Genomic DNA, 17970 nt, shown 5'->3' with positions numbered 1-17970 from the left:
ATATCAGAAATTAGGAATTTGATACATAGGAAATTAGCTGCTATTTTTGCTTATTTTATTTTTATAGATGTGTTATTGCAGTAGTAATTTTGACAATAAGAAGACAAAATTTCTGTACTTAATTATCTTACGATTCACTGTAATCACAAATCTCTTCTTTATTTACTTTGGATAGTTAGTGTTTGAACTCCAGTTACTCAGAAGAATCCAATTTTACCAGCACAACCAAGTGAAAAAGGACTGTGACTTAGAATCAGAGGATGTGGGTTCTAGGCTTGATTCCTCACTAGGTGATGACTGTGGACAACTTAGTTGGCTCATGGGAGATTGTCACTTTCCTCATTTGTGATCTAAAGAGATTAAACTGTGACTGCTAGGGTCCGACCTAGCTTTAAAATGTTTTAATTCTCTTGTCACTCATGTTATCTTTCTTTAAAGCAATATTTTGGTGTTTAAACTTGGAGGAACATCCTTATCTATCAGTGTCATGGAAGTTAACAGTGGAATCTATCGTGTTCTTTCAACAAACACTGACGATAACATTGGAGGTACACATTTCACAGAAACCTTAGCGCAGTATCTAGCTTCCGAGTTTCAGCGGTGAGTATTAATGGACTTGATCATATATTTTGATTGAAGTTTCTCTTCAAATTTTTTTTCCTAATTTATTTTAAATTGCCCTGCTTCAAACGACGATGTGTTATTTTCAGTGCACTGGATATTTTTGTGTCTAGAGTTATAATGTCCTATCCAGGTAGTTTTGAGGAAGAGGAGCCCAAGTGGCCCAGTGCAGTGTGCTTGGATTTTTCACTTGCTATCAGGGACCACCAGACACTGAACTGTGTGGACTTGCATTTCAAGTTCAATTTCTTAATTCTTCAGGTGCAGTCCTTATGTGTAGATAAAGGAGGGTGCAGGCAGTGAGGCCTCACTACCTTCTGAACAGTTTTTAAAAGTTTAGATCTGAGAAGGATTACCTTGTGTTAGATCCACATTCCAGGGAATTAATGTCTTATGAAGTGTTTGTTTTATTACTAATCTACTGCTGCAAGGAATACTTTAGTTTTGTTACTGGATGTAATTATTCCATTTCAAAATTCAAAATGGAATTTGAATTCCATTCAAAATCCTGTTTGGCACATCAAGAGTCAAATAGGTAAAGGTTATGTTTTGAACATTGTTGCTCTAAAAAAAAGTAGCTGAAACTATTTTCATAAGTTTGAATAAACTGACTGGGTTAAAAAGTATTGAAAAAGTGATAATTTCTCACTTGGATAAAGACATATTGCTTTTTATTATAAAGGTGTTTCAAGTCAGGTCAGGCATTGTTAATTTTACTAACAATTCCGATTATTAAACATGTCTAGAAATAGTCATTAATCACTGCTTAGAAAGCAGTTTTAACAATTAACTCATCTTGGAGATAAAGGAACTGTAATTTTACATATTTTTTATGCATCAAATGTCTTTGAAGAAGCACTTTTAGGTTTTTTGGTTTTTTGAATGCTGGACAGATGATTTTGTACCATTTTAAACAATGATTGTGCTGCGATTGTAAAGGGTGAGATATGAAACCTGACCCAGTTACGTAGATCTCCTTCAGCCTCCACTTGTCTCCTCTGTAAAAAGGTGACTGCTGCTCTGCTTTCTTCAAAGTACATTCTATTCTTACAGTTACATGGTGCAGCAATTCCAACTATTAAGTATATTGGTTATTCATTTTTCTTGAGGATACCCTTCTTTTAATTGCAGAGAATTTTCTTTAGAAGTTTTGGAGATTTGAAGCCAGACACTAAAACCTGGTATTAATAATTGATTCATGAGCTTATTATTACCCAGATTTTAGCTATAATAAATTCTAAATGACCTAGTAATTTTTAAACTTCAAAGACTGTTTTTAATTTAGATCCTTCAAACATGACGTGAGAGGAAATGCCCGAGCCATGATGAAATTGATGAACAGTGCTGACATTGCAAAGCACTCTCTGTCAACCTTGGGGAGTGCCAATTGTTTCCTTGACTCATTATATGAAGGTCAAGATTTTGACTGCAATGTGTCCAGGTAAAACTAAAGTTCAGAAAACTTAAAAAAAAATTCCAAGTGCCTTCACATTTAGGTGTGATTTTCTCACTTTTGGTTTTTTTTTTGTTCATTTGAGATTATTAGCCATCTATAAAAGGAGAGCTTTCCTGTCTTTACTTCTGGAGTACAGTTTTGTCAGCTGTTCCCAGTTACATCTATTTTGATGATATCACCTGTGATTGTGATATGGTTTTGATGACATCAGTTGTGACTGCTTGCCCTGTTATTTAACAGCTACAAATAGCAGTGTGTGAAAAAGGCATGCTAGAGTTTTTAAAGAAGAGTGAGAGCAGACTTGAAGTTTGAGATTTTCAGATTTCTCTTACTCAATTGCAGTCCCACCTGTATAGTCCTAGTTCGGTGTTGCTACAATTCGATGTGGGGCTTGCACATGTTTCAGTGGTTGCTTCCCGTAATTTAATAGTTAACATTGCATGGCACGCTGTAGTCTAAGTATTGCTATGTAGTAACTCATGAAATCTCATAACAACCCAGTGAGGTAAGTACTGTTGTTGTTTCCCTTATTTTACACATGGGGAAGCTGAAACACAGAGAGGTTTCATTACTTGCCCAAGGTTACACAGCTAGGAAGTGATGGGCCTGGGATTCAAACCCAGCCAGTTTGACTCCAGAGTTCATACTCTGTAACTGTCACACCATACTGAAGATTGATATCTGTCTTGGTTTTGTTTGCTCTGTCATCCATTGTCAACATTTTAAATGTTCGTAGCTTTTATGACGTTTAGTAAACTCAGGTTTAATGTGCATAAAATTGTTTTTAATGCCTGTACCTTTTACGTAATCCCAAACATTGTTTACGAGTGATTGCCCCTTTACCCAGAAAGTCCAAAGGGAGGACGTTGCCCTATCATTTTGTGTTACATGTTACTAACAATAATAATAGCTACCATTAACTAAACTATTTAAACCTCCCAACAATCTAACAAGTAACTTGCAAACATAGTGAAAATTTCCAGAATTACAGTATTGTATTATTTTTAGGATTTTCCAGACTTTATTTGCTTAAATTCTCTCTTCATTTGGCCTTTGTAGTTCAGCTTCTTCACTCTCCCTGGGCTTTCCTAAAGACTCTAGATCTGTGTGCCCAATATGATAGCCACTAGCCACCTGTGGCTATTTAAATTTAAGTTAATTAGAAATAACAAAAACTTCAGTTACTTTGTAACACTAGCCACAATTCAAGTGCTCAATAACCTCATATGGCTAGTGGCTCACAGAAAATTCTATTAGACAGTACTGTTTTAGCAGTGTTAAGAGAAATTTGAAGCTACAACCCAAAAGACAAAAAGGTGTTACATTGAATTGAAATCTCTGTGGGCGGAGACTTTGATATTTCTTCTATTTCTAGAATTCCTGACTTAGTGCTAAGTTTGTCCAAGTACTAAGTATATGTGTGCTTATTCATACCAGTTATCAAGAATGAAATAGTATTTGTAATTTCTCATTTAGGAAATTTTGTCTGTATCACAAAGATTTCAAGAATAAAGTATGTTTCAGTATCTAGAGATAGCACAAATAAATTTAAAATTGAGTCATCTACATTTAAGAAACTCAATATGAAATTAGGGAATACATTTTTCATGAACATATGTAAGATCTTTCCTGAAATTATATGCTAGCATTCAAGCATCTTAAGCAGTGCATAAGAACTAAACTTGTGTACAGAACAGTCTCAGATTATAATGAAAAATAATGAGAAATAATTTTTAAAACTCTAACATTTGTAAAAATAGCAAAAAAACTTCTGAATGATGGTTTGATTTAGATTAGTGGATTTATGGTTGGGAATGCCACACATTTAATATTTATTTTTAGGTTTATTGAAAGATTATAAGTAGGCCATGGGTAAGAGTCTCCCACCTGAACTTGATGTTAAATGTCTTCATATATTTGTAGATGAATAACTTAGGTGTTTTCCCCCCAGTGGTATTGCACTGCTGGGTGTTAAATATCCTGTTCTGATCATAAACCTATTCTTAAGAGAACCATCAGTTTAGGTTTTGGTATTATTCTTCAAAAGCAAAAGATGTCTTAAGATGTTTAATTGTACTAAGCCTTTTTCTCTGTCTCTCTTCTCTGTGTGTATGTCTGTGTGTGTGTGTGTGTATACAGAGCAAGATTTGAACTTCTCTGTTCTCCACTTTTTAATAAGTGTATAGAAGCAATCAGAGAACTCTTAGAACAAAGTGGATTTACAGCAGATGATATCAACAAGGTAATACTTTTTATATTTTTATCATTTATTTTAGGAGTATTTTCAGACATGGAATTTAAGGAATATAATCCCTTGGTACTGAAAGAATATTTTTATGAATTTAAATATTTTCTGAGCTTGTGTTAATGAGTAAGAAAAATTGATTAAATTTGATTAATGGCTCTCATAATATAAATATACATATCAGTTTCCTAGCAAAAAAAAAATCCTTTTAGTGTATTTTTTAATATGTAAGCAAAGACTGACAGATATTTGAATGTTTGCTGTGTGCTAAGCCCTGTTTATGTATTTTACATGGATAAACTTGTTGAATACTCACTGGCAACTCTGAGCTAAGCACTATTACTTATCCCCATTTTGTAAGTGAAGGCACTGAGGTACAGAGAGATAGATAACTTCCTGGCGATCATGTGGTTAGTGGAGGAGCCAGGATTTAACTCAGTGTAGTTCCCGAGTCTGCTGTCCATCAGTGTACTATACTGCTTCTCTCTGCTTGCATAAGAATATATTTTGAGACTTTCAAAAACATTCAGATTTGTAATGTTTTCTTTTTTCCTCAAGATTATTTCTACTCATTTAACATGTATATAAACTTTTTCTTTTACATTATTAAAATAATAATAAGTATTCATATGAGAAAATTTAGAAAATACCAAAAGGCAACCACTTATATTTTGGATTATTTCTAACTAATCTAATCTGTATGTACAATTTTGAATTTTATTTTCTTTATATAATATTGTAATCAATTCCTTGCCCCATATTACTGCATAGTCTTCATAAATACAGTTTTAAATAGATTCTTAATATTCTAGAAAAAGAAAGGCACCATAGATTATTTCATTGTTTTGTTGTGGACACCTAGGTTGGGTCTCCCCCTTCCCCAGAAAAGCCCATCTTTTGAACATTGGCTTTCACAATATTGGTGTTATTTCCTAGAATAGGTTCCCGTAGTAGAATTATTGTGTTAAAGAGTATAATTGGCTTAGATTGTTTTTACCTTCAGTCACTTACCGAAAGAGTTGGATTAACCAGTACTCCTATCAGCAGTACCTAAGAATATACATTTTACCTTGCTGACTCTGAGTTTTATCATTCAAAGATGAATTTTCCATTGAATAATTGAAAAAAGATAGGTTTTTACTTTATATTTTATTGATTACTAGAGGATTTTTTAAATTTTTATTTAATTTTGCATTTCCTTGTATGTAAATATTAATTTCATATCTTTGCCTGTTTAATCATTTAAATCTTATTATTTTTAAAAAAATTATTTGTGCAAATGCTTTATATAATCAGAACAGTAACTGTCATTTACTGCAATCTTTTTTTTTCTATTGAGTTCATAATAGTTTACATCAATGTGAGATTTCAATTGAACATTATTTCTTGACTGTCACCACATAGGTGCTCCTCTTCACCCCCAGTGCCCCTGCCACCCCCCTTCCCCTGGTAACCACTGAACTGTTTTCTTTGTCCCAGTACTTGTTTATATTCCACATATGAGTGAAATCATCTGGTGTTTGTCTTTCTCAGTCTGGCTTATTTCGCTTAGCATAATTCCCTCTGGATCCTTCCGTGTTATTGCAAATGGGATGAATTTCTCTTTTGATCTGACGCAGTTGTATTCCATTGTATATGTATACCACATCTTCTTTATCCAGTCATCGGTCAGTGGGCACTTGGGTTGCTTCCATGTCTTGGCTATCGTGAATAGTGCTACAATGAACATAGGGGTGCATTTGTTACTTTGGATTGTTGATTTCAAATTGGTTGGGTAGATACCCAGTAGTGGGATAGCTGGGTCATATGGTAGGTCTATTTTTAGTTTTTTGAGGAATCTCCATACTGTTTTCCATAGTGGTTGCACCAGTTTGCATTCCCACCAGCTGTGTGTGAGGGTTCCCTTCTCTCCACACCCTCTCCAACATTTGTTATTTTTAGTCTTAGTGATTATAGCCATTTTAACAGGCGTAAAGTAGTATCTTAGTGTAGTTTTGATTTGCATTTCTCTGATGATTAGTGATGTTGAACATCTTTTCATGTATTTATTGGCCATCTGTATATCTTCTTTGGAAAAATGTCTCTTTATCTCCTCTGCCCACTTTTTGATCAGGTTGATTGCTTTTTTATTGTTCATTTATGTGGATTCCTTATATATTATAGAGATTAACCCCTTGTCAGATATATGATTCACAAATATTTTCTCCCAATTGGTGGGTTGTCTCTTTGTTTTGATCCTTGTTTCTTTTGCCTTGTAGAAGCTCTTTAGTCTCATGAATTCCCACTTGTTTATTTTTTCTTTTGTTTCCCTTGTCTGAGAGGACGTGGTATTTGAAAAGATCCTTTTTAGTTTGATGTCAGAGAGTATACTGCCAATATTATCTTTCAGGAGTTTTATAGTTTCAGGTCGTATCTTCAAGTCTTTGATCCATTTTGAGTTTATTTTTGTGTATGGTGTTAGATAGTGCTCTACCTTCATTCTTTTGCATGTGGCTGTCCAGTTTTCCCAACACCATTTACTGATGAGACTACCTTTTCTCCATTGTATGTTCTTGGCACGTTTGTTGAAGATTAGCTGACCGTAGATGTATGGTTTTATTTCTCGGCTCTCAGTTCTGTTCCATTGATCTGTGTGCCTGTTTTTGTACCAGTACCATGCCGTTTTGGTCACTGTGGTTTTGTAGTACATTTTGAAGTCAGGGATTGTGATACCTCCAGCTTTTTGTTCTTTTTTCTCAGGATTGCCCCAGCAATTCGGGGTCTTTGATTGGCCCATATGAATTTTAGTATTATTTGCTCTATTTCCGTGAAGAATGTCATTGAGATTCTGATAGGGATTGCATTGAATCTGTAGATTGCTTTGGGTAGTGTGGACCTTTTAACTATGTTTATTCTTCCAATCCATGAGCAAGGAATCTCTTTCCATCTGTTTAAGTCATTATCAATTTCTCTCAGTAATGTCTTATAGTTTTCTTTGTATAAGTCCTTCACCTCCTTGGTTAAACTTATTCCTAGGTACTTTAATTAATTAATTAATTTATTTATTTATTTTTTTTTTTGAGGAAGATTAGCCCTGAGCTAACAACCGCCAATCCTCCTCTTTTTGCTGAGGAAGACTGGCCCTGAGCTAACATCCATGCCCATCTTCCTCTACTTTATACGTGGGACACCTACCACAACATGGCTGTTGCCAAGCGGTGCCATGTGCCCACCCAGGACCCGAACCATTGAACCATGGGCTGTCGAGAAGCGGAATATGCGAACTTAACCACTGTGCCACTGGGCCAGCCCCTAATCTTTTAGTTGCGATTGCAAATGGAATTATATTTTTGAGTTCTCTTTCTGTAAGTTCATTATTGGAGTATAGAAAAGCAACTGATTTTTGTAGGTTGACTCTGTACCCTGCAACTTTACTGTAGTTGTTAATTATTTCTCTTAGTTTTCTAATGGATTTTTTGGGGTTTTCAATGTATAAGATCATGTTGTCTGCAAACAGCGAGAATTTCACTTCTTTCCTCCCTATTTGGGTTCCTTTTATTCCTTTCTCTTGCCTAATTGCTCTGGCCAAAACCTCTAGTAATATGTTGAATAAGAGTGGTGATAGTGGGGATCCTTGTCTCGTTCCTGTTCTCAGGGAGATGGTGTTCAGTTTTTGCCCATTGAGTATGATGTTGGCTGTGGGTTTGTCGTATATGGCTTTTACTATGTTGAGATAATTTCCTTCTATCCCCATTTTGTTAAGAGTTTTTATCATAAATGGCTGTTGGATCTTGTCAAATGCTTTCTCTGCATCTATTGAGATGATCATGTGGTTTTTATTCCTCAATTCGTTGATGTGGTATATCACATTGATTGATTTGTGGATGTTGAACCATCCCTGTGTCCCTGCTGTGAATCCCACTTGATCGTGATGTATGATCCTTTTGAAGAATTGCTGAGTTTGGGTTGCCAAAATTTTGCTGAGAATTTTTGCATCTATGTTCATCAGCGATATTGGCCTCTAGTTCTCCTTTTTCGTGCTTATAGTCATATGGTGATTCCCTTGTATGTAACAAGTTGCTTTTCTCTTGCTGCTTTTAAGATTCTCTCTGTCTTTAACTTTTGACAATTTAATTATAATGTGTCTCTGTGTGGGTCTTGTTAGATTCATCTTGTTTGGTACTTTGTGGGCTTCCTGAATCTGGATGTCTGTTTTTTCCTCAAATTAGAGAAGTTTTCAGCCATTATTTCTTTGAATAACTTTTCTGCCCCTTTCTCTCTTCTTCTGGGAGCTCTGTAATGTGAATATTAGCTTACTTGATGGTGTCCCATATGTCTCTTAACATATCTTCACTCTTTTTCATTCTTTTTTCCTTTTGCTCCTCTGATTGGGTGAATTCCACTGCCCTGTCTTCAGGTGCATTGATCCTTTCTTCTACTTGATCTAGTCTGCTGTTGAACCCCTCTATTAAAATTTTCAGGTCAGTTATTGTGTTCTTCAACTCTGTGATTTCTCTTTAGTACTTCTTTATGTTTTCTGTCTCTGTTGAAATTTTGATTTTGTTCATGCGTTACTCCCCTGACCTCGGTGAGCATCTGTATAACTGTTATTTTGAACTCATTTGGGTAAATCACTTATCTCCGTTTCATTAAAATTGGTTTCTGGAGATTTATCTTGTTCTTTTGTTTGGAACATATTCCCTTGCTTCTCCATTTATCTTGACTCTCAATTGGTTTCTGTGCATTAGATAAAATAGATACCCCTTCCAGTCTTGTCAGCATGGCCTTGTGTGGGACATGAACTTCATCAGTTAGCCCAACCCCAGCTTCTGGTTGTCTCTCAAACCTTTGTGATTGTCCAAGACACCATCTTTGTTCTTAGTGGCTCCCAGTAGTTGAGAGGGTACCAAGACCCATCAGTGTCACACAGGGGAAGATCGCAGTGAGCACCTAGATGCAGGCTGATTTGTACCTGGACCCTCAGGCAGCAGCTGGGAAGGTATGTAGCCAAATCCTTTCTAGGGAGAAACTGGGAGATAGGTGTTTTTGCCTGTCTCTGCACTGAGCTCAGGTATATGGCCACGGGGCTTCTCCTGCACCCATTTAGAGACTGCTTCTTTATTTGCTATAGTTTATAGGTCTTGTAAATGCAAGCCTTGTTGGCTATCAGAGCAAGGTGATTTAGGTGCCTAAAACCTTGGGTGGCAGCTGAAAAGTTGCTGCACTAGACGTGTAGACAGGCTCATAAAGGAGCAAGTTTATATGAAGTTCTTCAGAGACAACAGATTTAATCATATGGTACCCAGAGCTTAAAATGTAGTTTTCTAAAACATCTTTTTCCTCAAAAATATTATTCTTCTTCCATGGTGAAGAAAAAATTCTGTGGCATAGTTTTCACATAGAGGGATTGCCATATTTATTTTGTCACAAAAATGCTGTAAGATTTATGTAAACATTTCTTCTAGAAATGTTAGAATAGTGCAAAATGTTAATTAATATTTCCTATTCTCATGAATATTTGTAGTTAAGCTTTATATGCCCAGTATTAATCATGAGCCACATATATGTTGCTATGTTATATTTTCTAATACTTAGATCTCTCATTTTGAATTTTGTTATGAGTAAAAGATATGTTAAATATTTACAATATGTTAAATACAGATTATATATATTTATTTGGTAAGTATAACATATAATATGTTAAAATGGGGCTTTTTATATTTTACCATTACATGTGATGAAGATAGGTCAGCCTATTACACTTAATTTTGGGAAACAACCGTTGTTCTAAAAGTAAAAAACTGAAAATTATTTTTATTTTCTAGGTTGTCCTTTGTGGAGGGTCTTCTCGAATCCCAAGGCTACAGCAACTGATTAAAGACCTTTTCCCAGCTGTCGAGCTTCTAAATTCTATCCCTCCTGATGAGGTTATCCCTATTGGTGCAGCTATAGAAGCAGGAATTCTTATTGGGAAGGAAAACCTTTTAGTGGAAGACTCTCTTAAGATAGAGTGTTCAGCCAAAGACATTTTAGTCAAGGTATGTTTAGCTTTTCTTTACTTTTCCATAAAAGTAGTATAAATTTATTGCCATAAGTTTTCATATGTATCATGTTTTTACAATAAAACTTTGTATACTGGTAAAAATTTTAAATTTAGATTTATAGTTTTACTATTAAGTTTCTTATATTCTTTTAGTTAGTATTTACCATGTTAATTTCTTAACTAACAGTAATTTTAATCATAAGTTTCTAATACAGAAAGAAAAATATACGTTACATTTTAATTTTAAATAATGGGTTGAGATTAGGATCATTTCTGTTTTCTTCTCTTTGCCTATCTGTAGTTTCCAGATTATCAACAAGGAATATATATTATATTTATAATAGGAGTGATTTTTTAAAATTATACTGGTAGATATCAAAGGATATGCATATTTCTTCCTCTTTATTAGGGAGTTGATGCATCAGGAGCCAACAGTTTCACAGTACTGTTTCCATCAGGGACCCCTTTGCCAGCTCGTAGACAACACACGTTACAAGCCCCTGGAAGTATATCTTCGGTGTGCCTTGAACTCTACGAGACTGAGGGAAAAAACTCTGCAAATGAGGAAAACAAATTTGCACAGGTGAGTATACAAAATTGGATGATGAATTAGTCACATGAAACTGTTTAGTTTTTCCTCTGGATTAGACTCAGTTTAACATCAATTAACATAAAATGTATATAGGACATCTAAGACATTTTTGTGAATGGATTACTTCTACTTCATTTTTGAAAGAGAGAAGAAATAGGCAATTTTAATTTGAAAGAGTTACAGGAAAATAAAAACAAAATACAATTTATATTTATACTTTTTCTCTGTGCTCTTGACCCTCCTGGGTAATAAGATAAGTGGCAGGGAAAATGACATTTTTTTGTTTGCTAAGTGTAGGAACCGTATTAGGTAATTTATAAACATAATCTCAAAATGCTTTAAGATAGACATTATGATGTGCATTTTATAGGTGATTAGAAACAGGCTCATGGTAGTAAAGACCTTGTTATTTTCTTGGTTGAGCTACTCCTGGGGCCATGCTCTTGCCATTATGTCATGCTATCTCTGATACAGGGTAAGTTTGCTTTTTCAAAATACCACATGCATATTTCATATTATATGGTCCTCCACATCCTTTATAAAGGGAGGTGGAGCCATTTTATTTGCCTGGACACATGCCCAAGAATTATAGTTACATTACAGCACACACACAAGGACGATAGAACTGTATTTACAGTAGGATGTCATTTGTGTTTAAATAAAAAGATTGAGAGCCTGAGTGTATATGAGGGTGATGGTATTTGGGTAGTTGTGTATATTTAGATATCCATGCATAGATACAGAAAATATCTATAGGTGTTTGAACTGTATTCAGAAAATTTAACAGTGGGTGGATTTGAAGATACTAAGGGGTTTTTTTTTTTTACATTTTAACACTTTATACTGAGTTTTTTACAAACAACACAGGACATGAGCATGAATTACTTCTATAGTAAACCAGAACAAATTTAGATAAAAGAGAATGTATAGTATCTTTAGCTTTATACCTATTTTCTGATTTCAGCGGAAGAATAATGAAAACACCCACATACATAACGTCTGGGCTCCACTTCAGACTTAACATCTTAGAATCTACTGCAGCAGGGCTCCTTCAACTAGTAAAGTTTGCAAAAGCTCCTCTAGATGTTTCTGTTGTATATTGTGTTACAAGCACTTTCCTATGCACCAGATTTTAAACTCACATGGCAGTTTTAATATTCCTTTACTTTCTTTCGCTTGTACATTTATTACCTTTTCTTCCCACATACTACTCTGAAACTCTGCGGCTATCACTGTATCCTAACTTACAGATGCCAGGAGGAGAAGAGTTAGTCACATAACACTGAATTTGGAAGAGAATCTTTTAGAGATCTTTTATAACATCCTCATTTTACAAATGAGTAAACCATGGTACTTGGTGCTTGCCTAAGGTCCTAAAACTTGATATTGGCAAAATTGGAAAAGGTCCCTTACAAACTTGGTTTACTGGTATACTTTTCTTTAGGAAACTGAGGAATTTTATAGTAAATTCATTAGTATCTCTTACTTAGAAATGTAATTTTAGTTGTACAAAAGAATTTGCCACATGTTTCTTTTAAATAAGTTTTCCAAGTGTATTTAAAATATTTGAATTTTAAAAAGTAAGTATAGAAGGCTTCCCAAAATATAATTTACATGTTACTGGTAATGGCTTAATTACCAAAAAGAAAAGCAGTCTTTATTTTCTGAGACAAACAGTGCTTCGTAGAAACAATCACTTGAATCTAGGACATGACATTTAAGAGAGATAAATATATTAGTTATCTTATATGCCCTCCTTCTAGAGGAGATATTTCCAGTTAAGAAAGCTTAATCCTGTTCTCTCAATTCTGATAAATGGTGGAACAATTGAAAACTGCCCTAATTTAAAAGGTTTATTTCAGTAATAAGTAAGAATTGGTCCATTGGAATAATTGATGTATCAATTTATTAATATGTCAAAGTACTTTGACATATTATCTTTGTATTATTTGTATTTGTATTTGAATTATCTTTGTATTATTTTTGCATAAACAGGTTGTACTCCAGGATTTAGATAAAAAGGAAAATGGATTACGTGATATATTAGCTGTTCTTACTATGAAAAGGTACAAAATTAAACTACTTCTGATTTTAAGAAAATTCACTTTGAGACTTGACCTTTTTTTGTTAGTTTATTGATTCTTCACCCATTGTTATTCTAGGAAAATCATTTATTAAAAAGTTACAAAGACTTTATCAGTGAATTACATTTTTACCCTGCAAAATTACTATATTTTACAAAGAAAAGTATATCTCAAGTCACTTGCATTCTGAATTTTTTATGAACTCTTTAATTATTTTGGGTATAGTCAGCCTAAAAAGCTGGTCCATGCAAGTTTGAGATATAACATTTATCAATTTTAAATATCATTTTCTAAGGTTTACATGGGATATTATTTGTCCTATGAAAGGATAAGTTTATTTCAGAATTGCTACAGAAAATCTCTAGGAAATAAATTACTAATTAAATCCAACTATTACCATTTCTCTAACTACAGTCCATCCATAACACTATGTCTTACAAGTAACTCATTTCCAAATTAATATTAACAATTCATTCCATAAACAGTGCTTAGCAAGAATATTGATTTCACTAAGGTAGCTTGGCCTCGGCCTGAGCTTGAAAACGGCATGACGCATCCTGAGCTTGCATAATGTCTTAGACTTAAGATCTTTATCATCGTGAGTTGTCAAAGGGATACAACTTTGTCTCAGTGGTCTAGGAGGAAATTTTTAAGAAATACCTGATTATAGCACATGATACTAAATTTAAAGACACTGAAATTGTTTCTCTTCCTTATCTTAATACTCTTCTTTCAAAATTTAAAATTATCCCGTTTACTCAAAAGTCCTCAAGTAATTTCTTAAGGTCTCCCTGTTTTTATAAAATCAGCTTATGAAATGTTATTTATTTTCCGTTTGTTTAGGGATGGATCCTTACACGTGACGTGCACAGATCAAGAGACTGGAAGATGTGAAGCCATCACTGTTGAGGTGGCATCTTAGTGTTGTAGGGAAACCATGATCCTTTAGAACTAGAATATCAACTGTATTTGGTTTTGTTTATAAGTGATGTTTATATATAAAATACTTTTTGAATGAACTGTATTATCTATGTTTCTCTTAAACTACAATATATTGGTAAGTGTTGCAACTTTTTTTATTTTCCATTTAAGATGAAGCATGATTAGTGGAAATATAAGGAACTTTTCTATCGTGAAGCTTTCTAGAATTAAATTGTTTAAGCGGAGTGAAGGAAATTTTACTGGAAAATTAACGTTTTAAAATTTTTTGTTTCTATAACTTCTAGTTTTAAATCTTTTATTAATTCTTATTAGATAATTAACTAAGAGAAAAATGTGAAGTTTTTGATATTAATTGAAAAACAATCGCAGAACCATGTGCAAAGATGGCATTTTTGCTTAAAAGAAAAAAGTAAACTCAAACTCAACAATTCTTCCAAGGTATGCATGTGACACACACAGAGAAAAGGGTAGAAGGCTAGACACCAGAGGCGCTTTGACTTTTTTGATTTTATTTGGTTTGGTTTTTCTTTCTAACAAACGTGTTTTCTTTTGAAATTAAAAGATTTTTTGTGTGTTTTGAAGAGAGGGCTAGCCATGTTCATTTTGTCAGAGAGCATTCACTAGTGCATTGAGATGCTCAGTGGGTTACTAATGAAAAAGCTTATCCTCTAAGTAAAACAGGACAGCTGATCTGTGTATTGAGGGAAGAGCTGGGAGGTGAGCAGTGACCATGAGACTCAGGATTTTATTACCAAGAGAGGATTGTCTATCATTTCTCTCGTTATTTCCCAGCAGACTTGAGAAGAGGAAATAGCTTTATTCGGTGGTAAAATTTAAAAACTGTGCTGTTTTATACCCTTTTGATTAAGACTGAATACTTCTTAGGATCTTTTCCTTGAGAAGGAATTTTTCCCTCTCTTTGTTTGAAATAAAATAAAGATATGTATAAGCCATTAAGCTCTTTCAGAAAATAGGAAAATACCAGCTGAACTAGTAGTTGAACTGCTGAGTCTAAATGCTTTCAGTTATGCTCTGGAAAAGTCGTTTAGCATTTTATTTTGTAGCTATTGTTAGCTCTTTGATCTAGATCAGGAGTTGGCAAACTATGGCCAATGATCTATCAGTTCTACCCCAGACCTAGTTTTGTAAATAAAATTTTATTAGAATATAGCCACACTCCAAAGTATACGTATTGTTTGTGGCTGTTTTCCCACTGTATGGCAGAATTGGGTAGTTGTAGCACTGTGTGGCCCACAAAGCTTAAAATATTGTCTGGCCCTTTACGGGAAAAGTCTGTCAACCCCTGAGGTAGATTATTGAAACTTATAGCCTAAAATATCATAAGGATTTATTCAAGAGTTTGATTTTCTTCCATATCCATGTAATACTTATTTGACTGCTTTCTCCACTAGATTATTAAGCTTTGTGAGAGCAGACTGCCAGTCTTAGTCACCATTATGCCCCAGCCCCTAGGACAATACCTGAACTTAGGTGTCAGTAAATGTCTATTGAATAAGTGAATTATATGGAAGAAAACATAACAGTGCCATCTTTGTATTCTACAGGACAATAGCCAGTAAGTATATCTTTTGCATATTTTATGGTTTGTTTAGAAACACAATAAAAAAGGAAAGGAATACCACTACTTCTGACTTGATTGGTCAGCTTTGCATAATTTTTTCCTCCAAACATATCAAACTTGAAATTGTCATCAAAAGTGCTTTGTTGCCTAATGAAGTGTTTCTCCCAAATTTTCTTATATCTTCAGATGTTAAGTTTTTTCTTCTAAATTGGGAGATTTGCCAATTAAACTTTCTAGTTTTTTTTATTTTTCAAGGTGAAAATAGCTTTAACATTGTTCTGATTATAAAATGATACATGTTCACATTAAAATTAAAAAAGAAAATATAAAACATCCTATATGCTACCACCCAGAGTAACAACTGTTAAGATATTTTTTGTGACCATCTTGATAATCTTTTCATGCACTTGCCAATTGTCTTTGCAGTGTCACATATATATTTAAAAACTTCAGCACTTTTAACAGCAAAAGGTTATATCAAATTATAGTTTTGCCTATTTACGTGTCTGATATTGTCTAAAGGACAGAGCCAAATATAAAAATAGAAAGAATTGCCTATATGTAATACTGTGAAAGTCTTGGGAGGCCACAAAATACTTCATCACAAACTGAAAAGCTTTTTATCTGTGTGAGAGTTTTTAGAGATAAAAAGTTTCAGAGCCCCGAAGTTCTATGGGAAAATGTCAGGATTCCTAAAATAGCAGTGAGTAGCCGTTTAACATTTGTAATTCTGCTACTGTTGATCTGCTTGAAGTCCTTATCCTGCTTTTAATTGTGATCTTCCTGCAGCTCCATGAGTGGCTGCAATATGTAGAGAGTAATATGGCCTTTATTATTTCTGTGTTCCAGATGTGGAAGAAGATTCAGAGAGGTTAATTTATCCAAGGTCTCACAGTAAATAAATGGTGAATTTTGAACTAATACTCAGATGCTTTTCCTGTAAACTTAATTTTTCTTGATTGCTTACTATTCTAAGCACACTGTGTGCATTATTTTATTTAAATGGAAGATGAGACACTCCATGGACCTCTGGAAATCATGTTTCCAGTGATCTTTATGGGAAAAACTTAGGAGGTAGAAGCATAATTCTGTGTTGTCCCCTTGAAGACACTAGTGTGTCTCTCTTGGTGGCTTTTGATTTCCCTCTCCATTTAGAGCCAGGGTTTACCGAGATCCTCACACTTTTTAGTCTCAAGACTCCTTTATACTCTTAAAAATTACTGCAAAGCTAAAGAGCTTGTGTTTATATTGGTTATGTGTGTGTGTGTGTGTGTGTGTGTGTGGTTATTTACCATATAGAAATTAAAACCAAGAGATTTTTTAAATAATCATTCATTTTTAAATAAAAGAATTACATATTAACATAAGTAACATTTTTATGAAAAATAACTTTTCAAACAAAAATTTAGTGGCAAGAGTGTTATTGTTTTATATTTTTTCAAATCTCTTTAATATCTAGTTTAAGAAGATAGCTCTATTCTGGTATCTTCTTCTTCATTCAATCTGTTGGAATATCCAAGTTCTGTGACTTCTGGAAAACTCCACTGTATACTTGTGAAAGGAGAGTAAAGAAGGCAGGTAGCACCTTGGTATTATTATGAAAATAGTTTGAACTTATGAGCCTCCTGAAGGGTCCCAGGGTCCCTGTACCATACTTTGCGAATTACTGTTCTTGATAGTAGACACAGTGATGCATGTTGAAGAGACAAGGCCTAATTATCCCCTGGAAGTAGTGAGATTCAAGAGTAGAAAATCAAAGGAAACAGTTGATTTACAAAAGAGCTTAATACATTCATTCAGTAAATTCTTACTGAAACTGATCAAGATCCAAAAAGTAGACAAGGTAACTGTAAATTTTGATAAGTGCATTTAAGGGTGCAAAGGAGAGTGAAAGACAGGAGGTACCTACTTTAGATAGGGTGACCACGAGAGGCCTCTGAAGAAGTGACATTTAAGCTGAGAGGCAAGAAGGTAGCCATGTAAAGAAAGCAAGAAGCTTGTCCTCTGAATTAGGAAGTAATTGAGAGTTGCCTCAAGTTATTTCCTTGCTTGTTTGTTACCTGCTCCTCCCACTAGGCTATAAGCTCTATGAGGACAGTCTTTTTCTTTCTTGTCCACTATTACATTCCCAGCACCATATACAGTGCCTGGCACATAGTGGATGCACAATCAGAGATTTCTGAATGAGTGAATAAAGTCGTAGAGAAGAGTGAGTAAAGGGGAGAGTGGCACGAAGGAAGGTTGGGGAGGCAGGGTTCCAGTCACAGAGGCCACGTAGGCCATTGGAAGATTGGAATTTTATTCTAGGTACATTTGGAAGTATTGAAAGCAGGAGAAGGACATGTTTCACTTTATGTTTGGTTTTTTTTTTTTTTTTTTGAGGAAGATTAGCCCTGAGCTAACATTCACCACCAGTCCTCCCCTTT

At 34.3% G+C, this 17970-nt stretch overlaps 1 protein-coding gene across 1 annotated transcript in view; it reads left to right on the top strand.

The window, feature by feature from the left end:
• HSPA14 (heat shock protein family A (Hsp70) member 14) overlaps window positions 1–16465 on the top strand; it is a 29807-nt gene extending 13342 nt beyond the window's left edge. The window contains exons 8-14 of the mRNA XM_014855921.3: window positions 439–600; window positions 1907–2062; window positions 4217–4319; window positions 10127–10339; window positions 10754–10927; window positions 12932–13002; window positions 13864–16465. Coding sequence (XP_014711407.1) covers window positions 439–600; window positions 1907–2062; window positions 4217–4319; window positions 10127–10339; window positions 10754–10927; window positions 12932–13002; window positions 13864–13942 — 958 coding nt within the window. The 3' untranslated portion in view covers window positions 13943–16465. The remainder of the gene's footprint in view (window positions 1–438; window positions 601–1906; window positions 2063–4216; window positions 4320–10126; window positions 10340–10753; window positions 10928–12931; window positions 13003–13863) is intronic.
• The last annotated feature ends 1505 nt before the right edge of the window (window positions 16466–17970 follow it).

The sequence above is a fragment of the Equus asinus genome, chromosome 29, assembly GCF_041296235.1.
Source record: "Equus asinus isolate D_3611 breed Donkey chromosome 29, EquAss-T2T_v2, whole genome shotgun sequence".
In the NCBI taxonomy this organism is placed as follows: Eukaryota; Metazoa; Chordata; class Mammalia; order Perissodactyla; family Equidae; genus Equus; species Equus asinus.
Note: the sequence above shows the minus strand (reverse complement) of the source record. Positions and strands in the feature narration are given on the sequence as shown.